The sequence below is a fragment of the Poeciliopsis prolifica genome, unplaced genomic scaffold (assembly GCF_027474105.1).
Source record: "Poeciliopsis prolifica strain line A6 unplaced genomic scaffold, Auburn_PproV2 SCAFFOLD007, whole genome shotgun sequence".
Lineage (NCBI taxonomy): Eukaryota > Metazoa > Chordata > Actinopteri > Cyprinodontiformes > Poeciliidae > Poeciliopsis > Poeciliopsis prolifica.
The window spans coordinates 411,267-438,211 of NW_026562382.1; the positions used below are offsets into that span (position 1 = coordinate 411,267).

Genomic DNA, 26,945 nt, shown 5'->3' on the forward strand with positions numbered 1-26,945 from the left:
TTTTCTCAACTTATCTATTCGTAAGTTAAACTAGTTGGTTACAGTTTCAATTCATAACAGACACAATGGGAGCCGAACTAATACGCCAACATGAGATGCAGTTTCTCTTACTAATATCTGTGTGTGATACCAGACATCATCATAAAGGGATGATTAGACGACTAAGATATACACAGGATTATTGTTTCAAATAACACTAACAAATGGAGTTATAAAAAAGAAAAAATCAAAATAAACCAAAAATAACAAAAAGCAGACAATCTGATTTTTTTTTTCTTTTGTCTCATAGTTGAGGAATATCTATGATGACAATTACAGGCTCTCATCTTTTTAAGTGGGAGAACTTGCACAATTGGTGGCTGACTACTATAACTACGCTATGAGGTTTATATGAATGGGTTAAAATTTCAGGAAAATAGGGAGGGCATGCAAAAATCGGTAGGCTAATAATAAGCTGTGCAGGCTCAGAAATTAAAATGCATCCCCCTACATGAATAGACCAGACAGTTAAACGTGATAAAATGTTCTGCACAATGGGCCTCTGTTATCAGTGTGTTTTCTCATCGATTTTCTCATCGTTCGGTCCTCCAGCGTCCTCGGCGACGGGTCCTCCAGGGTCTTCGGCGACTGAATCTCCCTCCAGGGTCTCTACAAATTAGATATATAGATATAAGCTAGATATATAAATATCTATGTCTAGACATAGATATCCACATCGATAGATGACGTGGATAACTATGTCTTGATAGATATCCACGTCTATCGATCACATATCTCTTGACAGACAGATGACAGAAAGACGTGCATATCGATCTCTAGATATCTATCTATAGCTACATCTAATTTGTATTTGATGGGTATTGTCCACGTTCCCTGCAAAGAAAATCATTCGTGACGCAATGACTGCTGAGGGCCTACATTCAAAGGCTCTGGTTCAGTCGATCAATGACGTCAATCTGTGACGTATGATGCGGGCTTCAAGTGTGCTATGGCAAGGCCGTTTTCACATAAATTGCGTTCCCTCTGATTAACCGTAATTACTTTCTAGATTTCGAAAAATGCATTTTGACTTGACAAAACTACATTTTGACTCCGAATGATAATTTAAGATATCTGCATTTACATTCTGACTAGTAAGAATAATAATTCAGGATATCTTCAATTACATTTTGACTGGTCAAAATTCCTTGCAAGATATCTCAAATGACGTCACTTGTTCTGTAACTTGACGAGACACGTAACCGGAATTACGATTTAAGATTTCTTGAACGTAATTATCACTGTCAAAATTACAATTTTAGATATCTGAATTCTGAATGAGGTGAAAGCCCCTTTGTGCTGTCCGAATAGTTGCCTGCAGAATTTTATATTTTCAGTAAATGCCACAAATAAATCTCACGTCATTTGGACTGGTTAGAATGTAATTATCTCAAATAGGTATTTTGTCCAGTCAAATTTTAATTAGAGATATCTTAAATTGCTAAAACGTCTGGTCATAAAACAATTTGAGATATCTGGAATGTAAGAGCAGTGAAACCGACTTTATATCAAAAAGGCTTGCCATACGCAGAAGGGCGACAGGTCTTTGACGTCAATCTGTGACGTATGATTAAGGAATGATCATCTGTGAAGCACAATGCATATCTGTGACCATCTTTGGACGTTGGATCTATAGGTCCTGCTAAATCTGTGTGGACCATTGCTAGTGGTTCTTTAGCTCTTGCATCTGGCTCCTTGTTAGTTTGAACACATTTTCCTTTCGTGCAGACTTCACGATATGGCATTGGTTCACCTCTCCCTTTAATTTCCATGCCATGAACAACATTTTCTAGCTTCAGTACATCTCTGTAATTGCAATGTCCAAGAATCTCACGCCAACCTTGTAAGTCATAACATTTTTTACACTGAGCACCACATCAATTGTCCGTCGTTTGGAAGTAATACAATGTGTTACCTACGTGAATGGGGAACTTGGTATCGTCTCTGAGAAGAACGTTCTTTTCTTCTTTGAAGATCACCGTTGCTCCGCTGGATGTTGCAGCTTTCACTGAGAAGATGTCTTGCGGATATGAAGGGATGTACAATTTGTTCCTCAGCACTGTTTTAAGACGTCGACCTAACGCGTCTCCTCTTTCCTTGGCAACACCAAAACACCTGGATCCATCAGCCAATTCCACGCAGTGCGTCTCGGCCTGGAAACTTTCATCAAGCTTCCGAAACTTCCCGATGTCGGTGATTATATGCGACGTCGCACCAGCGTCCACCATCAGACCTCTCCTCTTGATGTCGTCCACTCGCGTGTCAGCGTCGCTCACCCGGAAAGCAAACTCTCTGTCGCCGCCCGCATTTGAATACTTAGTTGGTTCCTTTTTAGTCTTGAAGTTGAAATATTTTCAAAGTGACTCATCTCAGTTAAAATAAGTCATTAATAACTTATATATAAGTATGTATCACTTCCACCTCTTCTTCTTTTTGGCAATTAAGAGTTCGTCGCACTGCTGGTGTGAAGTCAGCTTTAATGAAACTCTTTAAAGTCGTTCTTATTACAGCTTCAGTTTCCCTGACACCAACACCACCGTCGAACTAAAACACAACGTAAACTTAGTGAGATGGTGTCAAGAATACAATATCGATATAAAAATAACGTAAAACATATAAACATACCTCGCTGGCTAACCCTTCCTTTTGAGGTAGAAATGAGGTCATTCAGTAAATTCTTACACTTAAATCATGCTTCTTCATTTGCTTGCCAACGCGATGCTGTTATATCGCAAGCGTCTCTGGTAACCTGGTAACCAGACGCTTCTACATCTACTTCCTACCTTAAACCTTCAAAATAAGAGTCTTAAAAAAAGTATAAATAATACAAAATAAAACCTATAAATTAAAACTTTGGCAGTATATTTTATGTATTATAACTATATATTATATGAACTAGCAATGTAGGTAGCTAATTTACATTTAAATACTATAAAAATACTATAATGAAGACTTAGAAATCTATTTTGTTTTTATATTTCTATATCATATATCACCGACACGGCGCTGGAATTGAAAAATTCAGGGCTTCAAGGAAAAGAATAACGAAGATGCCCGCAAAGAAAATCACAGACATCTCAATGAGATCGCAAAGCACTGGGCCTCGTCTACTGAGTGGACGTCGCGCGTCGTCTTTTGTTTTCTAACATTTAGAAACATTGGCCGAATTAATAAATAAGGCTGTCTCAAATGGCAATGTTAATAATCTCGTTATTTGGTTGGAGGTCAGTTGTTCTGGATTCAGTTTAAGAGAGTCGGTGCTTCATTCTGACCTTTTCCTGAACGCCAGAGGTTCAGTTTCCTTCTCCTCATTTTTTCTGAATCTTCCCTTTAAATGTTAGGGGTTGGAGAGATGGTATTAAAAGAAAGGCAATATTTATGTTTTTGTAAAAATGCTAAAGCGAACTGCATAGTTTTTACAAGAAACTCACTGATGAGGCTGATGAGAGCTTCTGGTCCAATCAATGGAGAGGAAAGTTATTGAGCGCAGAGGGCCTACATTCAAAGACTCTGTTCAGGCGGTCGATGACGTCAATGGGTGATGTAAATGACGTCACCCACTGACGTCATTAACATTGAAGGATCCTTGAATTAGTATCCCATTTAAGGATGACGTCACCAGCGACCAGCTGAGCCAATCAGAAGCAGGTGACCACCCACTGCTCATTAACTACAGAGATTGAATACTTAGTTGCTTTTTTCTTTTTAATTATTAAACACTTTGAACCATTTTACAAGATCACGTGTCATGCACTTAAGTAATAAAATCTTACAGGCTAAAGACACACACATCATTTTAAGACAATAACATCATAAAAAAATTGTTCAATAAAAATAAATGAATAAAATGTGGAATACTTTCCATTTTGGTAAAAGGAGAATTTAAGGTTCTCCACACATAAGGTCACATATAAAATACATACTTATATAATGTATAAGTTATTAATGACTTATTTTAACTGAGATGAGTCGCTTTGAAAATAATTCAACTTCAAGACTAAAAGGAACCAACTAAGTATTCAAATGCTATAGTTAATGAGCAGTGGGCGGTCGCCTGCTCCTGATTGGCTCAGCTCTTCACTGGTCACGTTTTCCTTGAATGGAAAACTCCAACCCAGAATCAACGTCACCGATTGGCGTCATTGACCGCCTGAACAGAGTCTTTGAATGTAGACCCTCTGCGCTCATTTGGTCACTAACCATTTGCTTTGTCTTTCAGGTAAAAACTTAAAAAACACTAAAAACCTTAAAGATAGGATAGGTTATCCTTTCTTAAATGATCAAGCATCGACATGCAGGATCAACAGATCATGTTTAGTCCGGGTCTTTATTTACAGTCATGTATGTAAAGGAGGATGATATTTGATCACTGGACTCTGGTTCTGATCCGCTGCTCCCTAAACAACCGGACACTTTTTATACTTTTTCTTCTTCCTCCCAGCATCTAAACGTTGCTTTCTACTGCAGTATTTTTCAACCTTTTTTGAGCCTAGGCACATTGTTTTCATTGAAAGAATCAAGAGGCACACCACCAGCCAAAAATCTAAACAAATGAAAATAATAAATAATAATAATATATGGTCGTTCTTATCAAAGTGTCTTGAATTTGAATTTGTATCATATTTTATATTAGATATTTCAAATTGCACTTAACATGTCTATGTTGCGTTTGTGTTTTCTTGATCTGCACTCATCATCACAATGAACCACACTTCTTTTCTTAGATAGCTGTGTTCTTTTATTTGTGGAGCGGTCAGGCACAGAGAAAACTTTTCTTCGTCTAATTCTTTTTAGAACAGTGCTGCATATATATAAAATCTCGCTCTCACTGCCCCCAGTGGCCAACAACAGTACAACATGCACATAAACAGAATGACAGGATACAGAACATAAAGCTGTACCTTATGTAACAGAGTTTATGTTGTAGAATCCCACTTGCTTTATATATTATCAGTGCAATGGGAAATAGCGCCTCCTCTCTGTGTGGCTGGTTATATGTTGCTGGCCTCTGTAATCAGTGGCAGTCTATGGAAGCTGCACGAGAGGTGAGTTTCATTCCTCAGCACACAGCACGGAAAAGTGTTAGAAACACATAAAGTATCATTCTTAAAAACTTACATCAATAGTGTGCAACTACTATTTATGATTTGTGTGCCTGGCATCAATTTTGCAATTTTAGTTTTGTTAATATTTTGTAAACACTTTCTGTGCTAAGTTAAAGTCAACATGACGCTCTGTTGTAGTGTGCTGAGGGAAGCTGAACCATTGCATTGATTCCAACCCGATCTGTTCTCATTCAGGTACATCATTTATTATTGTATTTTTTATTGAATGTTAAAATATTAATGTACTGTAATCAGTGGCAGTCTATGGAAGCTGCACGAGAGGTGAGTTTTATTCCTCAGCACACAGCACGGAAAAGTGTTAGAAACACATAAAGTATCATTCTTAAAAACTTACATCAATAGTGTGCAACTACTATTTATGATTTGTGTGCCTGGCATCAATTTTGCAATTTTAGTTTTGTTAATATTTTGTAAAACACTTTCTGTGCTAAGTTAAAGTCAACATGACGCTCTGTTGTAGTGTGCTGAGGGAAGCTGAACCATTGCATTGATTCCAACCCGATCTGTTCTCATTCAGGTACATCATTTATTATTGTATTTTTTATTGAATGTTAAAATATTAATGTACTGTAATCAGTGGCAGTCTATGGAAGCTGCACGAGAGTGTGCTGAGGGAAGCTGAACCATTGCATTGATTCCAACCCGATCTGTTCTCATTCAGGAAATAAACTGCCTGTTCACCCAGAACTCCTGGTCTTCATTAAAACATCTACACAACACAGAGTCGAGGGGTTACTTGGGTCGGCCTGGTACAGTGGTGTGAAGCAGAACCCGGTTACACTTACAAAGGAAAATCAGTAAACATGAACACATAACACAAGATAACTTAAAGACAGGTTAAGATGAGAACATTTTCCAACAGTCTACTTCAAAAGTGCGCCTGATCAGTGGCACAACAATTTAAATTTAAGACCACATTGTTCACACGACTAATTCTGACCACAAGCAATCTCTCAGCCAGAATATAGAAAATAATTCCTTTTCTGAGAGAAGCAATAATATTTGGAAAAGAAAAAGCTCACGGTATTTGCCTTCCGTTGATATCCACTCATACTAAGTTCTTCATCTGGGTCTGAATTTAGCTTTTTTCTTTTCAAAACTTTTCCATCACTGTCATCACAGTCTTGCTTGGTACAATGCTCTCACCGCTTCCTGTCACATTCATGCATCACTAATTCTCTTGTTTTAACGTACAGTGCTGTGTACCTACTGCCATCCTGTCATCAGGAAATTACATGATGACGCCGCTAGTCACTATACAACACAGACTCTCGGAAATGGCATATTATTTGCAGTCAATTTGTTTTCAAAAAATCGTTTTAGACCAATTTAGTGAAATTGAATAATTTCCACGGGACACTAGTTGAAAAACACTGTTCTACTGCAACGTGTAGATATGTATAAATATATATATTGAAAACATCATAGTAATTTTTTTATCCAGTCTTTGAATGTAGGTTATCTCCGATAATTTAGTCACTTTCTGTTTTCTTTCTCGTATCTATATTTGTATTTGCAATAAACTAAATATTCTACTATCGTATCTAATGCAGTTTATTAAATTGACCACTGCAGGAATTATGAACAGTCTTAAAATAAGCCGAAATAAAATTGACAACAATGTCAATGTCACAGTCAGGGGGCAGTAGAGAGCAACGTGTGGACGCTGCAGCGAGCAGAACCGATACGATTTTGTTTCCAGAGTCCAGTGATCAAATATCATCCTCCTTTACATACATGACTGTAAATAAAGACCCGGACTAAACATGATCTGTTGATCCTGCATATCGATGCTTGATCGTTTAAGAAAGGATAACCTATCCTATCTTTAAGGTTTTTAGTGTTTTTTTAAGTTTTTACCTGAAAGACAAAGCAAATGGTTAGTGACCAAATGAACGCAGAGGGTCTACATTCAAAGACTCTGTTCAGGCGGTCAATGACGCCAATCGGTGACGTTAATTCTGGGTTGGAGTTTTCCATTCAAGGAAAACGTGACCAGTGAAGAGCTGAGCCAATCAGGAGCAGGCGACCGCCCACTGCTCATTAACTATAGCATTTGAATACTTAGTTGGTTCCTTTTTAGTCTTGAAGTTGAAATATTTTCAAAGTAACTCATCAGTTAAAATAAGTCATTAATGACTTATACATTATATAAGTATTTATTTTATATGGTATAACTATACATTATATCAACTAGTAATTTTTGTTTTGTTTTGTTTTACAAATAACATGACAAAGTAAAGACAAAGTGACTAAATGATCGCAGATAATCTACAATCAAATACTTTGAAGAATATTATAATGAAGACTTAGATTTCTATTTTGTTTTTACATTTCTTTATCATTTCTCTTTATCACATATCAAGTGAATATTAAACTTAGTCACACGACTGATGGAGGTACCACAAAGACAAAATCAAGTTTCTCGTCCACCTCCTCTTTCCTGATGTTGGAAATGTCCTTGTTTCTCCTGAGTTCTTGAGGCCAGAGTCCTTCAGGAACTGGTTTCAACATCAGATGGTGCACTGTCCTCAGCCTCTGAAGGTTATCCAAGGGTGCAATGCTGTACAGTTGGAGCCTTCATCACAGTATGGATTATGGGATTCCAAACATCCATACAAGGAACTTTACCTCCTCTTCTGATCTCTAAAATTCATGGACACAGATGAAGATGCAGAACTGTATGATATGGGAAACAATTTGAAACTGCTGGAAAACCCCTAATGGCTTGTTGGTTTTTTATGCTCTTCTTCTTCCTCCCAGCATCAAGATGTTGGGCAGAAGGGGCAACAGTCTCTCAGATCCCTGCTGCTGGTAGCATTGTGACTGACATTTTTTAATTATGGTGTCAGTAAGTTCTGTCTATTGATGAGCCGCCAACACAAAAAGTTGGGGTAGATTTCAGCCGGGGCGTCTTGTCGTGGAAGTATTGCGCTGCACATTCTTCCTCTTGCCCAAATCAGGAAGACGCTGTGACAGAGTGCAGCTGGTTTGTTGTAGAGAGAGGTAATCAGCATTTGCATTTAAAAGCAGGTAGATCAGGGCATCAGATCCCAGGCTGATGATTCATCCAGAGGCATGTTTAACATGAAGCATGAATTGGGTTTGGAATGATTTCTGATGCCTCCAGTGATTGTTGCAGGAAACTCACTTCTGGAGAGGATGTGCAGAGCACCGCTCACTGTTTCACTATAGAGAAGGTCAAGGCAGTTTCTTATTATCTGGCATCTTGAGGTGCTTGTCTAACTCTTTTTCTTTTGTGTGCAGGTTGGCCTGCTACTGTTTCAGTTTTAGTTTTGTTTCAATTTCAGTGATGCATTAGTTTAGAATTTCTTTTCAGGATAGTTATTATTAATCAAAAGCATTTTTTATTGTTATTTATTTATTTTGTCTAAAGAAGGGGAGTTTTTCGTCCAGCCCTTTGGTTTCTCTGTAAAACAAAAAGATGTCGCTGTCTTTGGGTCCCAAGCTGTTTATCTAGATTGAGGAGACTATAGTGGAAGGGGAGTTTTGCTTTAGTTGCTTCAGGATTTTTGTGACTGTGTTTTTGTTGGGGAACACTCAAGTGTATTTAGTCATATTTGTGTTGTCTCTATTATTATTCCTCCCCCAAGCATTTCATAGGCTTTTGTGAGCTCAATAAACTGTTTAATTTGCAAAGGTGCCTCTGGTAATAATTAAACTTATCTGTGTGATCATGTAAAAGGAGAATTTAAGGTTCTCCACACATAAGGTCACATATAAAATTCATATTTATGTAATGAAGACGCTGTGAAGGACTTATATTAACTGAGATGAGTCACTTTGAAAATATTTCAACTTCAAGACTAAAAAGGAACCAACTAAGTATTCAAATGCTATAGTTAATGAGTAGTGGGCGGTCGCCTGCTCCTGATTGGCTCAGCTCTTCACTGGTCACGTTTTCCTTGAATGGAAAACTCCAACCCAGAATCAACGTCACCGATTGGCGTCATTGACCGCCTGAACAGAGTCTTTGAATGTAGACCCTCTGCGCTCATTTGGTCACTAACCATTTGCTTTGTCTTTCAGGTAAAAACTTAAAAAAACACTAAAAACCTTAAAGATAGGATAGGTTATCCTTTCTTAAACGATCAAGCATCGATATGCAGGATCAACAGATCATGTTTAGTCCGGGTCTTTATTTACAGTCATGTATGTAAAGGAGGATGATATTTGATCACTGGACTCTGGAAACAAACTCGTATCGGTTCTGCTCGCTGCAGCGTCCACACGTTGCTCTCTACTGCCCCCTAGGAAAGGTTGGGCCTGTAATAGCAGAGATTTATCTATTCTGCGTAGAATATTTTTCACCAAAATGGAAAGTATTTCCAGATTTACCTACACTGCACATACATTAGGTGTAGTGGCGATTGTTTGTCAAACCAAACATCCAATAAAAAGTTCCATCAGCCACTATGAGGCACTGGGGTCCAGATTCTTAACACAGGCAAAAGAATCCCAAGGTCCAAACTTGTTGATTTTCTTTGTTGCTTTTATTTTCCTTTTATGCAAGCAATTACAATTATCAAACTTTTCTTTGTTCTCTGGCACTGCTCTCTCTCTCTGTTCTCTCGCACTGCACTGATCTCTTGCACTGGTAAAAACCATAGGCCCCAAACCCAAATGCCTGTTGGTCCTTTACCAGGCCCCTACATTTATAGAAGGTGGACTGACCGCCTCACTTCCTGTCTAGCTTACAAATGATAAAAAATAGGAAAAAATAAGAAAACAAAACAAACTATAAAATCAATTATTAACCTGCAAATAAACTCTGTAAATAATGCAAAAAATAGAAGTTTAAGAATAAACTAACAAAATTCAAATAGATAAAGAAATAAAGAATAAATAGCTCCAACACTCCGGCCCCTAATTGCAAATACTGTCGCAATTACTTTAACAAGGAAAAGGAGCTATTCCATCAAACATGTCCATACTTTCTCAGTGTGATGCTTCCAGTAGCAACAGAAGTTTGGTCACAGGTCTTTCCAAAACACTGGTCTTCGTTTGCAGTTGCACAGAACGCACCAAGCCTTTTGCATCCTGGTTTACATTTAAGACTTTGGCCATCATCCAGGATCCTCTTGGAGCTGTAGAGTCTGCAATTAAAACAACATCTCCAGTAAGACATCTTTTAGTCCTTGTCCATTTTTGTCTTTCCTGCATCAGAGGTAAGTACTCAGAAAGCCATCTTTTCCAGAACAACTCTGCCATGTATTGCACTTGTTTCCACCTTTTTCTGACATAAAGATCCTTTTGACTGAACAATCCTGGTGGCAAAACTGGTTTGTTCTTCAACAACAACAAATGGTTGGGTGTGAGTGCCTCAAGATCATTTGAGTCATCTGACACTTTGGTAATGGGTCTGTCATTTAATATGGCTTCAACTTCACAAAAGATTGTTTGAAGTCCTTCATCATCTAAAACTTGTTCTTTGAGAACTGAGACTAAAATACTTCTAATGGAACGAATCAGACGCTCCCAAAATCCCCCTTGGTGAGAGGCTGCAGGGATGTTAAAGTTCCATTTCATTCCATCCTGCACAAAAGCATTTTGAATTTTAGCATGATTCAGTTCAGCCAAACTCTCTTTCAGCTCTCGATTTGCACCAACAAAATTTGTGGCATTGTCGGATCTAATTGTGGAAACTGGACCTCTTCTACAGATGAACCTGCGGACTGCATTTATACAGGAATCTGTATCGAGAGTGTAGGCAATTTCCAGATGTACTGCATGGCTGGTGAAACAAGTGAACAGAACTCCATACCTTTTCAGGAGACTTCGTCCTCTTTTAACACTTACAGGACCAAAGTAATCCACTCCTACGTTTGTGAAAGGAGCGGTGGTTGGCAGAACTCTTTCTCCTGGCAGATCTGCCATTTTTTGTTCAACAAACTATCCTCTGTTCCGTCTGCAAACAACACAATGAGAGATGATTTTTCTGGCAGCTGAATTACCATTTATTATCCAGTATTTTTGTCTCAATCTGGACAGCATATGAGTTCTCCCTGCATGTCCTAACTGTTGATGAATATGGCGTAAAATCAGGGTAGATACATGCATATCCTTTGTCAAAATTACAGGATGCTTTGCTTCGACAGGCATGGCTGTTTTATTCAATCTGCCACCCACTCTAAGAACTCCAGCATCCAATACTGGGTCAAGTTTGCATAGAGAACTTCTCCGAGAGACTCCTTTAAGGCCACTGGTGATGAAAGCCATTTCAGTAGCAAATTTCTGTTGTTGTGCAAACTGAATGATAGATAGTTCTGCCTTGGCCAAGTCTTCAGGAGTTAGATTTTCTTTCTTTAGAGTAGTCTTGAATCTTTGCATCTGCTTTTCCAGTTCTTTCTTTTGATTTTCTGGATCAATTTTATTTAGGTCTACAGCAGCAAACTCTTTTCTTTTCTGTTGCAGCAACATGAGGATGTTTTTCAGCTTTAAAAACCAGGCAACAGAGGTTTTAAGCTTTGTCCATGATGAAAAATAATGAATCAGATAGTTTGTAGCATTTTCTGATTCCTTCACAACAACACTTACTGTTAGGTCCTTCTTGACCTCTGGGTCATCTGCAGGAATTGCATGGTGATCCACATCCAGTTTGGGCCATTCCTCCTCTGATCTGTGGAGAAATTCAGGTCCATTTATCCATCTCCTGCATTTGAGGAACTCCTCAGCTCTCATGCCTCTAGATGCATCATCTGCAGGATTCTCCTTGGAGGAAACATATCTCCACTGATTCACATCTGTTGCTTCTCGGATAACAGAGATTCGGTTTGCAACAAAGGTGTGAAATCTTCTAGTTTCACTGGAAATATATTTTAGTACTGTTCTACTATCAGTCCAGAAAACAGGTTTTTCCAACTGTATTTGCAGCTCTTTCTGCAGCAGTTTATTTACTTGAACTGCAAGAACAGCAGCTGTCAATTCCAACCTCGGGATTGTCGTTTGCTTCATGGGGGCAACTCTTGTTTTTCCTAAAATGAAAGCAACATGTGAGATGTTATTCTTTTCCAGTTTTAAATATGACACTGTTCCATAGCCATCTTGACTTGCGTCAGAGAAATGATGAAGTTGTGCTTTATCTGGTTTCCTGATGCAACTTGGTTTGATGCAACGATCCACTTTAAAACTGGATATCAGCTGGAGATCCTCCAGCCAATCAAGCCACTTCCTAGAGAGAGAATGGGGAATAACTTCATCCCACTTCAAATTTTGTCGACAAAGTTCTTGTAGCAACAGTTTAGCTGGCATACTGAAGGGAGCCAGGATTCCCAAGGGATCATACAGTGAGCTAACCACAGACAAAATGCCCCTTCTGGTGTGTGGACGGTCCTGCACAGAGGTTCTGAACTTGAACTCGTCTGTTTCAATGCTCCTGTAAACCCAATACTCTCTCAACTGGAAGCTGATCTGTGTCCACATCCAGATTCTTAATTTCTTTTGCTCTCCTTTCCTCTGGGATTGACATGAGCACTCTGCGACTATTGCTGACCCATTTTGAAAGCATGAATCCTCCTTTAGAGCAGAGGTCTGTCAGCCTCTTCACCAGAAACACTGCATCTTCTTCTGTAGGAACAGATTTTAAACAGTCATCCACATAAAAGTTATTTTTGATTGTGTTAACCACTTCAGCTGGAAACTGTTGTGTGTTATCATCAGCAATTCTTTGCAGAGCATAATTTGCACAGCTGGGTGAAGACACTGCACCAAATAAATGAACCAACATCCTGAACTCTTTTACAGGTTTTGAAGTGTCACCCATGATGCCACCACAGGAAACGGAGAAAGTTGACATGTTTTTCAGAGACATACACTTGGTGAAACATGGCGTCAATGTCAGCCATTAGTGCAACAGGCTCTTTTCTAAATCTGATGAGGACTCCAACCAGAGAGTTTGTGAGGTCAGGTCCTTGTAGAAGCTGACTGTTCAGTGATACTCCTTTAAAAGTTGATCCACAATCAAATACAACTCTTAACTTGCCTTTTGTGGGATGATACACCCCATGATGAGGAATGTACCACAGTTGTCCATCACCTTTCTGAAGCTCATCTGCTGGTACAGCCTCCGCATGTCCTTGCTGCAGCATGTTGTTTACGCATGCAGTGTATTCCTCCTTGTACCGAGCATCCTTTTCAAATCTCCTTCTGAGGCTCTGGAGGCGCTGCTCTGCAACACAGATATTATTTGGCAAGCTGGGACGTTCACTCCTGAAAGGTAAGTCAATATGATAATGACTTCCAACAAGTTTTGTCGAGTTATTGACAATGTTCATGAAATGCAAATCCTCTCTGGACATTTCAGTTTTCTCTTCTGATGATCTTTCATTAAAATCATGATTGTACTGCTGGACCAGCATTTCTTTAGATGCTCAACAGAGATCCTGTTGGCTGTTACAGCAGTGCAGACATTTTTATTTCTGCTGTTGCTTCTAGTGCGCAAAGGACCATTTATGACCCAACCAACTTTAGTTTTTACAGCATAAGGCCCACCATCCACACTGTTTATCACCTCCCAGGGCTCTAAAACATTTGAAGCATCAGTTCCTATCAGTAGTTCCACTTTGCATTGATGTGATGAAGCTTAACAGGCTTAAGATGAGGCCACTGATCAATGTCTTTTGCTGGGGAATATTCAATGTAGAAACTGGCATGGTACTCTGAGTCAAAACATCTGGTAATGCTATGAAGTCATTTGTTTTCAAATTAGAGATTTCCAAACCAGACAAAACTTGTACATTAACAATCTTATTTTGATTCATTGTTCTCAGCAGAATATTTGTCCTTTTACCCTTTAAGTTCAGTCTTTTTGCCAGAGTTTCTGTACAGAACGTACCTGAACTTCCTGGATCCAGAAATGCATAAGTTTGTACAATTTTTGTTGCTCTTTTGACTTTTAACTTTCACTGCAACAATAGAAAAAAACAGCATCATCATCATGACCGGCCCCAATATGCCCACATGTCTGAGTGGTTGCAGTTGAGAAGTTGACATGAGACCCTTTTGTCTGTTGGGTTTGTTCTGAAGAGGCTTCTGGCTCCTTTTGCTCTATGTGAAGAACCCCGGATGCCTTTGGTGACACACGTTGCAATCCAAACGACTCCTGCAGTCTTTGCTTGTGTGACCAACTTTCAGACAACCTAAACAAATCCCCCTTTGTTTAATGAAGGTCAACTTGTCCCGATGCATTTTAGCTTTAAACTGCATACAGTTTTCCAATAATGATTTCTTTGTAAACAAAACAAGCAGCTGTGAAGAACAGTAGACTTGGTCTTATTTTCAGTTGACTGAGTTTTGGCGTCTAGTATTGTGTTGACATTTGTGGCAAAACTGCTTCCTTTTTTCCTTTGCTTGCTGGAACTTGAGACTTTAGAGTTGAACCTAGTTTGTGGATCTTGGATGTCGCCGAACACTGGATCTGATGCTACGTTTTACTTCTTTTACTATAAAAGCAACCAGATCAGTGAACAAAGCTCGGTGGCCATTTTGCTCCTGCAGCTCATAAGCAGTAACTCTCCATTTTTCCCTCAGTTTATATGGAAGTTTCAACACGATCGTTCTCATATTTGAAGGTAAATCCAATTCTTTCATGTAAACAATTTGTTGTGTTAGATTTGAACATCCTTGAAGGAAAAGAGAATGATTGAAGACTTTTCACTCGTCACTTTTATTGGTGTCCAACTCATAATCTTCTCCATATATGCAGAAGCTATTTTATTAATTATTAATTATTATTAAGAAGATATTTGGCCCTGGAATAACCTAGCTCAGGAGGTAAGTGCTGACAACTGTGCACCAGATCTTTAGGCTGCCCCTAGTGAACTGCTCTAAGAAGTGCAAACAGTCGCTCCAGTTGTCAGTTTTAGCTTCCACTCCGTTCTCAAAAGCATTCATAAATGATTTGTATTGCAGGGGATCCCCATCAAACACGGGAATGTTTCTAGATGGGAGGGCAGACGATAAATTTTGCTTTACAAGTAAGGCAGTGATGTCATTTTGTCTTTGCATGATGTTCACAATTTCATTCTGACAGTTCTCAGTCTCAGGGGAACATTGAAATTGTGTTTGCGTTGTTTGAGTTGCAGAATCAACTTTTACTCTCTTTTGATCCGTTTTAAGTTGTTTCTGCTTTTCTTTAGGTCTGACGACAGGAAGGTCAGATGAAGAATTTGCTCTTCCTTTGGGAAAAAACTCATCAGCGCGAGGATTTAGCAGCGGCATGTCCTTTACTTTAGCTCTTTCAAAATAAGAGTTCATTCCATCAGATCGTTTAGAACCAACGACTGAATTCATTAAGACATTAAGTTTTGCATTGGTTGCTGCCAACTCTATTTCCAAATTTAATTTTTCCTTTTCTTTCCTGAGCTTCTCCTCTTGCTCTTCGATCAGATGTTTTTTGTCCAACACGACGAATCTCTCCATGAGCGCCGCCTTTTCAGCTGCAGCTTTAATGCGAGCAGAAGATGTGGATGAAGTCCGAGAATACTGTGAAGATGTTTTTGAACGTGGCTTTACACTTGAAATATTAGAAACACTGTCTTCAGGATTTATTTCATCCACCTCTGCAACTAGATCATCACCAACATTATTGTTTTGTTCAGTATATGGATATCCTGCTTCATGCAACCAAACCTTTACATTGTCCATAAATTCAGAGAATGCCACCACCTTGGACTGAAAATGCACAGTTTGCCTTTTCACTTCTTCTTCTGGCAATGGCAAATTCAAAAAGGATTCATGTAAATCAGTTGCATCTTGATAGCATTTAATAAACTTGACAAAGTCAGAAGACACTTTCTTAACATTTTCTTGTGACGTCATTAATGCGGAGATTTTCTCCACAAGGTTTGAAGCTTGTTTGCACTTTAAACTTCGTTTTTCTTGACATGTTTTCACATAAAACTCCAAACCCTTTTGTGTGAATTTGATGTTTCTTTTCTCTTGTGACATCCGAGTGTCATCCTCTTTGCTCTTTACATCAGACATTTTTAGCAATCCTTTGAATTATTTCAAACCTTTAAAGGGACATTAATCAACAAGGAATCCACAGGATGAAGCACAAACTTGTCTCTTTGTTTAAAGAGGTTGATTCTTGTGAACAAACATTTTCATGATGGGCGTCGGCACACGTCTGAATCCAATTATGCGTCAATTTGTCACATCAAACTCATCTCATCAGTCTTTGCAGTGAAATAATGTCTTTAAACTCCAGTAGTTTCACCGTTTGTCCTTTACGGCTTGAACAATATTATCACGTACCAGTTTGATGAATGAGTGACGTGTCAATCCAGGCCTCACGCAGCAAGTCGCTTGATTTCATCAAAGACGGTCCAAACCTTTTGTTTGATGGTAATCCTTGAGATCCACAAATCCAACATGTCCATTAAGGAGGAATTATTCCTTTTAATCCACAGGCTGGTTCCTTACTTGATCCATGAGAAGGTCTTTACTTGTTCCACAGGGTGGTTTTTACTTGATGTAGTGGCGATTGTTTGTCAAACCAAACATCCAATAAAAAGTTCCATCAGCCACTATGAGGCACTGGGGTCCAGATTCTTAACACAGGCAAAAGAATCCCAAGGTCCAAACTTGTTGATTTTCTTTGTTGCTTTTATTTTCCTTTTATGCAAGCAATTACAATTATCAAACTTTCTTTGTTCTCTGGCACTGCTCTCTCTCTCTGTTCTCTCGCACTGCACTGATCTCTTGCACTGGTAAAAACCATAGGCCCCAAACCCAAATGCCTGTTGGTCCTTTACCAGGCCCCTACATTTATAGAAGGTGGACTGACCCGCCTCACTTCCTGTCTAGCTTACAAATGATAAAAAATAGGAAAAAATAAGAAAACAAAACAAACTATAAAATCAATTATTAACCTGCAAATAAACTCTGTAAATAATGCAAAAAATAGAAGTTTAAGAATAAACTAACAAAATTCAAATAGATAAAGAAATAAAGAATAAATAGCTCCAACATTAGGAATACACATTTCTGCAATTAATTCCAACAACAGGATTATTATTTTTCTATGGAAACATAAATCTCACTTAATAAGAAAATGTAATGTAATCAGTTTGAAGATGGACGACTGCAAGCTTTTCATTTGATTGAACGAACGACACTTTAAAAATAAAATGGCTTCGGTCTTTTTTTAAATTAAAAGGATTTATGGTTCTATATTCCAAGTAAAATATTTTCAAATCTGGCAGAGTTCGTTTTCTTCTTAGTTTGACTGTGATATTGACATTGTTGTCAATTTTATTTCGGCTTATTTTAAGACTGTTCATAATTCCTGCAGTGGTCAATTTAATAAACTGCATTAGATACGATAGTAGAATATTTAGTTTATTGCAAATGCAAATATAGATACGAGAAAGAAAACAGAAAGTGAATAAATTATCGGAGATAACCTACATTCAAAGACTGGATAAAAAAATTACTATGATGTTTTCAATATATATATTTATACATATCTACACGTTGCAGTAGAACAGTGTTTTTCAACTAGTGTCCCGTGGAAATTATTCAATTTCACTAAATTGGTCTAAAACGATTTTTTGAAAACAAATTGACTGCAAAATAATATGCCATTTCCGAGAGTCTGTGTTGTATAGTGACTAGCGGCGTCATCATGTAATTTCCTGATGACAGGATGGCAGTAGGTACACAGCACTGTACGTTAAAACAAGAGAATTAGTGATGCATGTATGTGACAGGAAGCGGTGAGAGCATTGTACCAAGCAAGACTGTGATGACGGAAAAGTTTTGAAAAGAAAAAAGCTAAATTCAGACCCAGATGAAGAACTTAGCATGAGTGGATATCAACGGAAGGCAAATACCGTGAGCTTTTTCTTTCCAAATATTATTGCTTCTCTCAGAAAAGGAATTATTTTCTATATTCTGGCTGAGAGATTGCTTGTGGTCAGAATTAGTCGTGTGAACAATGTGGTCTTAAATTTAAATTGTTGTGCCACTGATCAGGCGCACTTTTGAAGTAGACATGTTAAGTGCAATTTGAAATATTTAATATAAAATATGATACAAATTCCTATTCAAGACACTTTGATAAGAACGACCATATATTATTATTATTTATTATTTTCATTTGTTTAGATTTTTGGCTGGTGGTGTGCCTTTTGATTCTTTCAATGAAAACAATGTGCCTAGGCTCAAAAAAGGTTGAAAAATACTGCAGTAGAAAGCAACGTTTAGATGCTGGGAGGAAGAAGAAAAAGTTTAAAAAGTGTCCGGTTGTTTAGGGAGCAGCGGATCAGAACCAGAGTCAAGGGAGCAAATATCATCCTCCTTTACATACATGACTGTAAATAAAGACCCGGACTAAACATGATCTGTTGATCCTGCATATCGATGCTTGATCATTTAAGAAAGGATAACCTATCCTATCTTTAAGGTTTTTAGTGTTTTTTTAAGTTTTTACCTGAAAGACAAAGCAAATGGTTAGTGACCAAATGAGCGCAGAGGGTCTACATTCAAAGACTCTGTTCAGGCGGTCAATGACGCCAATCGGTGACGTTGATTCTGGGTTGGAGTTTTCCATTCAAGGTAAAAACGTGACCAGGTGAACAGCTGAGCCAATCAGGAGCAGGCGACCGCCCACTGCTCATTAACTATAGCATTTGAATACTTAGTTGGTTCCTTTTTAGTCTTGAAGTTGAATTATTTTCAAAGTGACTCATCTCAGTTAAAATAAGTCATTAATAACTTATACATTATATAAGTATGTATTTTATATGTGACCTTATGTGTGGAGAACCTGAAATTCTCCCTACCAAAATGGAAAGTATTCCACATTTTATTCATTTATTTTTATTGAACAATTTTTTTATGATGTTATTGTCTTAAAATGATTTTAGACTAACTAAAATGTCTTTAGCCTGTAATTTTATTACTTAAGTGCATGACACTGATCTTGTAAAATTGTTCAAAGTGTTTAATAATTAAAAAGAAAAAAAAAGCAACTAAGTATTCAATCCCTGTAGTCAATGGGCAGTGGGTGGTCACCTGCTTCTGATTGGCTCAACTGGTCGCTGGTGACGTCATCCTTAAATGGGATACTCATTCAAGGATCTTTCAATGTTTAATGACGTCAGTGGAGACGTCATTTACGTCACCCATTGACGTCATCGACCGCCTGAACAGAGTCTTTGAATGTAGGCCCTCTGCGCTCAATAACTTTTCCTCTCCATTGATTGGACCAGAAGCTCTCATCAGCCTCATCAGTGAGTTTCTGTAAAAAACTATGCAGTTCGCTTTAGCATTTTTACAAAAACATAAATATTGCCTTTCTTTTAATACCATCTCTCCAACCCCTAACATTTAAGGAAGATCAGAAAAAAATGAGGAGAAGGAAACTGAACCTCTGGCGTTCAGGAAAAGGTCAGAATGAAGCACCGACTCTCTTAAAACTGAATCCAGAACAACTGACTCCAACCAAATAACGAGATTATTAACATTGCCATTTGAGACAGCTTATTTATTAATTCGGCCGATGTTTCTAAATGTTAGAAAAAAAGACGACGCGCGACGTCCACTGCGTTGTCAGTAGACGAGGCCCAGTGCTTTGCGATCTCATTGAGATGTCTGTGATTTCTTTGCGGGCATCTTCGTTATTCTTTTCCTTGAAGCCCTGAATTTTTTCAATTCCAGCGCCGTGTCGGTGATATATGATATAGAAATATAAAAACAAAATAGATTTCTAAGTCTTCATTATAGTATTTTTATAGTGTTTAAATGTAAATTAGCTACCTACATTGCTAGTTCATATAATATATAGTTACAATACATAAAACATACTTTTACTGCCAAAGTTTTAATTTATAGGTTTTATTTTGTATTATTTATACTTTTTGTTAAGACTCTATTTGAAGGTTTAAGGTAGGAAGTAGATGTATAAGCGTCTGGTTACCAGGTTACCAGAGACGCTTGCGATATAACAGCATCGCGTTGGCAAGCAAATGAAGAAGCATGATTAAGTGTAAGAATTTACTGAATGACCTCATTTCTACCTCAAAGGAAGGGTTAGCCAGCGAGGTATGTTTATATGTTTTATGTTATTTTTATATCGATATTGTATTCTTGACACCATCTCACTAAGTTTACGTTGTGTTTTAGTTCGACGGTGGTGTTGGTGTCAGGGAAACTGAAGCTGTAATAAGAACAACTTTAAAGAGTTTCATTAAAGCTGACTTCACACCAGCAGTGCGACGAACTCTTAATTGCCAAAAAGAAGAAGAGGTGGAAGTGATACATACTTATATATAAGTTTATTAATGACTTATTTTAACTGAGATGAGTCACTTTGAAAATATTTCAACTTCAAGACTAAAAAGGAACCAACTAAGTATTCAAATGCGGGCGGCGACAGAGAGTTTGCTTTCCGGTGAGCGACGCTGACACGCGAGTGGACGACATCAAGAGGAGAGGTCTGATGGTGGACGCTGGTGCGACGTCGCATATAATCACCGACATCGGAAGTTTCGGAAGCTGATGAAAGTTTCCAGGCCGAGACGCACTACGTGGAATTGGCTGATGGATCCAGGTGTTTTGGTGTTGCCAAGAAACGAGGAGACGCGTTAGGTCGACGTCTTAAAACAGTGCTGAGGAACAAATTGTACATCCCTTCATCCGCAAGACATCTTCTCAGTGAAAGCTGCAACATCCAGCGGAGCAACGGTGATCTTCAAAGAAGAAAAAGAACGTTTCTTCTCAGAGACGATACCAAGTTCCCCATTCACGTAGGTAACACATTGTATTACTTCCAAACGACGGACAATGGATGTGGTGCTCAGTGTAAAAAATGTTATGACTTACAAGGTTGGCGTGAGATTCTTGGACATTGCAATTACAGAGATGTACTGAAGCTAGAAAATGTTGTTCATGCATGGAAATTAAAGGAGAGGTGAACCAATGCCATATCGTGAAGTCTGCACGAATGGAAAATTTGTTCAAACTAACAAGGAGCCAGATGCAAGAGCTAAAGAACCACTAGCAATGGTCCACACAGATTTAGCAGGACCTATAGATCCAACGTCCAAAAGATGGTCACAGATATGCATTGTCCTTCACAGATGATCATTCCTTAATCATACGTCACAGATTGACGTCAAAGACCGGTCGCCCTTCTGCGTATGGCAAGCCTTTTTGATATAAGTCGGTTTCACTGCTCTTACATTCCAGATATCTCAAATTGTTTTATGACAGACGTTTTAGCAATTTAAGATATCTCTAATTAAAATTTGACTGGACAAAATACCTATTTGAGATAATTACATTCTAACCAGTCCAAATGACGTGAGATTTATTTGTGGCATTTACTGAAAATATAAAATCTGCAGGCAACTATTCGGACAGCACAAAGGGGCTTTCACCTCATTCAGAATTCAGATATCTAAAATTGTAATTTTGACAGTGATAATTACGTTCAAGAAATCTTAAATCGTAATTCCGGTTACGTGTCTCCTCAAAATTAAGAACAAGTGACGTCATTTGAGATATCTTGCAAGGAATTTTGACCAGTCAAAATGTAATTGAAAGATATCCTGAATTATTATTCTTACTAGTCAGAATGTAAAGCAGATATCTTAAATTATCATTCCGGAGAGTCAAATGTAGTTTTGTCAAGTCAAAATGCATTTTTCGAAATCTAGAAAGTAATTACGGTTAATCAGAGGGAACGCAATTTATGTGAAAACGGCTTGCCATAGCACACTTGAAGCCCGCATCATACGTCACAGATTGACGTCATTGATCGACTGAACCAGAGCCTTTGAATGTAGGCCCTCAGCAGTCATTGCGTCACGAATGATTTTCCTTTGCAGGGAACGTTTACAATACCCATCAAATACAAATTAGATGTAGCTATAGATAGATATCTAGAGATCGATATGCACGTCTTTCTGTCATCTGTCTGTCAAGAGATATGTGATCGATACACGTGAATATCTATCAAGACATAGTTATCCACGTCAATCTATCGATGTGGATATCTATGTCTAGACATAGATATCCATATATCTATATATATATATATCTAATTTGTAGAGACCCTGGAGGAGAATCAGTCGCCGAAGACCCTGGAGGACCCGTCGCCGAGGACGCTGGAGGACCGACGATGAGAAAATCGATAACAGAGGCCCATTGTGCAGAACATTTTATATCACGTTTAACTGTCTGGTCTATTCATGTAGGGGGATGCATTTTAATTTCTGAGCCTGCACAGCTTATTATTAGCCTACCGGTTTACGCTAAAAACCTCATAGCGTAGTTTATAGTAGTCAGCCACCAATTGTGCAAGTTCTCCCACTTAAAAAGATGAGAGGCCTGGAATTGTCATCATAGATATTCCTAAACTATGAGACAAAAGAAGAATAAAAAAATTCAGATTGTCTGATTTTTGTTTTGTTTTTTTTGTTATTTTTGGTTTATTTTGATTTTTTTTTTTTTAATTCCATTTGTTAGTGTTATTTTGAAACAATAATCCTGTGTATATCTTAGTCGTCTAATCATCCCTTTATGATGATGTCTGGTATCACACACAGATATTAGTAAGAGAACTGCATCTCATGTGGCGTATTAGCAGGCTCCCATTGTGTCTGTTATGAATTGAAACTGTAACCAACTAGTTTAACTTACGAATAGATAAGTTGAGAAAACTTAGATTTCAATGTTGAAGTTACAGTTAGTCTATCTTTCTAAGTTCAAAAAGGAGGATAATGAGCACAAACAACCATATCAAGAATAATGAACAGAATGTTTAATACAAAATTAAAGAGAATATTATAGTACAATTTTTGTTTCAACATAAAGTGTCCACCCTTGTTTTAACAGGTAGTGTAGTTTTCTTTTAGTTCAGATGCCTTATTGTTCAGTTCCTTCCTTTAGAAGCTTTTTAGTTCAGTAATTGCAATTTAGGTCAGTCAGTCAAGTGTCTTTGTTAAATGGCCATGTGTTTCTTTGGATCCAAAATCTTATCCAGTGCAAAGTAGGCAGCGGATCCAGCAGTCCCAGGTCTTGGGTTGAAACCTGGAGCTCAGCAATCCAATCCAGCCTGCGATGCTGTGTGCAGCTGGACAACCTTCCAACTTGAATGTGGTTCTAAAAAAAAAAAACTAACCTGCATATATATAGATCTCAATAACTATTAAAATCCAAAAGTATGCAGGAAGCAATAAATTCAATTTATCGCAAAAATAACATTCAACTAATGGAAGCTTGCAAAACAAACATCGCACTCTATGCGACCCATTATAAGTTTGTACATAACAAAAAATGCGATACAGTGAAAATCATTTTAATCTCACGTTTCTCCGATTGGTTTTTTTATGTTTCTCTTTATTCCTGGTCGGAACATATGAACAGTAATGCCTGTGACGCCAGTTAGCATTATCTTAACTTCGGTTGCAAAAATAGATTACAACACTCACGAGAGAAAATCACGGTAAAAATGTTTTTTTACTACCAGGGATCAGTTCACAAATCTTCTTTTCTGTTAACCGTTACCGGAATTTATCAGAATTTATCTTTTTAGCGTGCAATAATTCAGCACACGTGCTACAGCCAGCTACAATTTTTCTGGTGTATATATATATATATATATATATATATATATATATATATAGCTATATATATCCGCCTGTTATCGTGTTCGTGGAGGTGATCTCTGTGCAGCGCACACTCTCGTTTGTCCACAGTCGGCTGCTCAACACTCCAACGCCGCTCACTCCTCGGCGTGCCACGCCCCTTCCGTTCAGGTCCAAATCAAAGAAAACACAGTAGAGCGCCAGCATCCCCGCACCAGAACTCCGTCGGAAGACGTCCTCACTGCCAGTACTCTGCAGGATCGGTTCAATCGGAATGGAACTTTTACTTACAGCGCGCCTGATCCTCTGTACTGGGCCGTTTTCCAACTTCCGATGTTATATGCCGGATCAGCGGGTTCCGTCTGCCCCTCACAGCGTGTTTGTTTCCGTGGCTGCAGAACCAGTCCTCCTCCTCTTCCCAGCCAGGCTCCTTTTATTTGGGCTCTACTCAACCTCTGCCGACACCTGTCCGGGTGGCCAATTAGCGCGCCCCGCCTCGCGAGACAACCACCTTCAGTCCATGGTGTTTGAATTGTCAAAGGGAAAAGAAAAAAGAAAAGCAAAAAACCCAAACAAAATCTAAGCAAAAAAAAAAAAAAAAAAAAAAAAAAAAGCAACAATAATTAACAACAAAAGAAAACAATCATTTTCCCTATTCAACATATTTATATAGTCTGTGTGTAGAAATATTTAAATTTTGTGAATGCCATTTTTACACTTTCTGTCACTCAAGGTGGAGAAAATGTGAAAAATTGAACACTAAGTGATCATTTCTTCAACCATGAATCCAGAAATACATGTGTTTTGTAACCCACATATATATGTGTGATACTATTGTTAGTAGTATTTTGCATTTTATTTCTGTAGGATTTTGTTTTGTTATTTAATGCAACCAGCAAATCAGTTTCTTGTGATACCAGAAAACGCCAGCAGGTGGCTTGTGAGTTATATTCTGGTTTAGCAGCAGAAAAATTAGAAGGTCGAGGTCGGAGGAGACGGTTGGAGGAAGAAGGCGGAAAAACAAATTACAAATTGAAATTGTAAAAGGCGGATTGAGCATAAACTGGTATGTGAATGGTTCGGTTGGTAATGGAGTTAGGAGATGAGGAAGATATGGATTTTGATGGGTGGATGCCAGTGGGGAGAGGAAGAGGACGTGGAAGAAAACAAAATAGATGAAAGAAAAGAAATTGGTGAAAGTCAAGGAAGTAAACGAGAACTGGAAGAAAGTAGCTCAGAGGAAGAAAGGATAGTTAGGAGGAAAGTTGTGCGGGAGGAATTTAAAATAATATTAAAACTTAAAAATGAGGAAGGACAAGAACATTAGCCCCATTGTGGTGTCAAGAGAAATAAAAAAGAAAATTGGAGATGTTGAAATGGTAAAAATGTTGAGAGATGGGAATCTGTTGGTGGTTTGTAAAAACGAAGAACAAAAGAACAAGGCTCTAAACGTGGAGAATATTTGTAAAAAGAATGTGTTGGAGAAAAGAATCATTGGAGAAAATAAAAAAACTAGAGGAGTGATTTATGGGATCCCTCTAGATGAAGATCTTGATAAAATCAAGAAAAGTGTAGTTGGTGCAAAAGTGAATAACTTAAAGAGATTGTCCAAAACAATAAACGGGGAGAGAGTGGGGAGTCTGTCAATACTCATGGAATTCGAAGAGAAAGAATTACCACTAAACATCAAAATAGGTTATCTCAGTTTTCAGGTCAGGCCTTATATCCCTCCACCGCTTCGTTGCTTTAAATGTCAAAGATATGGACACATAGCAGCAGTTTGCAAAGGAAAGCAGAGATGTCCAAAATGTGGAGAAGATCACAAATTAGAAGAATGTAAAGAAGAAGTACAGGAAAAATGTTGTAATTGGAGGGAATCATAGAGTTACATATGGAGGATGTGAAGTCAGGAAGAAAGCAAAAGAAGTCACACAAATTAAAATGACTAAAAATATAAGCTATGCAGAGGCAGTTAAAAATGTGAAAGAACAAAAAAAAGAGAGATTGAAAAAAACGAGGCAAATTCCACTGCAAAGTGAGATACAGTCAGAGGAAAAGGTTGTGATATCAGTAGAAAAACTAATATTATTTATGGCATATGTTATCAACTGTACTGACCAAGCCAAGAATAAACGGAGAAGATTAAAATTATAGTGAGGGGAGCAGAAAAGGTTTTGGGGTTTAAAGAGGGATCATGGGAGAACATAAACAAAAAATTGGAGGTAGACAGGAAGCCAGGAACATCTGGTGGAAATAATTCATGTTAATATTACAATGGAATGCAAGAAGTTTGATTGCTAACGGACAGAAACTTAAAGGATATATTGATAGTCTTGAGGAAAAACCAGAAATTATTTGTATTCAGGAAACATGGCTAAAAGCAACGTTAGATTTTGTGATTAACGGATATGGTAGTGTAAGAAGAGATAGGCAGGAGGGAGGAGGAGGTGGATGTGGAATATTTGTAAAAAAAGGGATACAATATCAGGTTTTAGGGAAAGGGAATGAACTTGAATATATAATAATTGAAATTTGGGAACAAGGTGGTAAAGTTAAAATAATAAATTTATAATCCCTGTAAATTATTATCAATTGAAATAATGGATGAATTAACTGAATATTTGGAAGGAAAAGTAATTTGGGTGGGGATTTTAATGCTAATAGTACATTATGGGTAAATGTAACGATAGAAATGGGAAAATAATAGAAGAATTAATAGAAAGTAAAAATCTTGTATGTATTAATGATGGGAGGGGAACTAGACTTAATGTAAGAACAGGAATGGAATCAGTTATTGATTTAACAATAGTTTCAAATGGTTTAGCGAGTATTTGTGAATGGATCATTGATAAAAATACAACAATAGGTAGTGATCATTATCCCATTACAATAAAAGTAGGATTAAATATAAATAATAAAAATATAAAGGTCAATAAAAAATGGGATTTTAATAAAGCAGATTGGATTAAATTCAGATTTTTAAAGTCAAATAAAATTAGAAAAAGTGGATATGGAAATGAATATAGATGAAATAAATTTAAAAATTTGTGAGATAATCTTGGAAGCAGCAGATAAATCTATGAAGAAAATAGGGTGTAAAAATTATAAGAAAATAGTACCATGGTGGACAAATGAATGTAAAGAAACAATAAAAGTAAGAAAC

The 26,945-nt window shown here is 37.7% G+C and overlaps 1 protein-coding gene across 1 annotated transcript in view; it reads right to left on the bottom strand.

The window, feature by feature from the left end:
* Positions 1–12,608, bottom strand: part of LOC129361167 (uncharacterized) — a 33,433-nt gene extending 20,825 nt beyond the window's left edge. Inside the window, exon 1 of the mRNA XM_055031903.1 lies at positions 11,724–12,608. Within this exon, the coding sequence (XP_054887878.1) occupies positions 11,724–12,608 (885 nt within the window). The remainder of the gene's footprint in view (positions 1–11,723) is intronic.
* Positions 12,609–26,945: the final 14,337 nt, after the last annotated feature.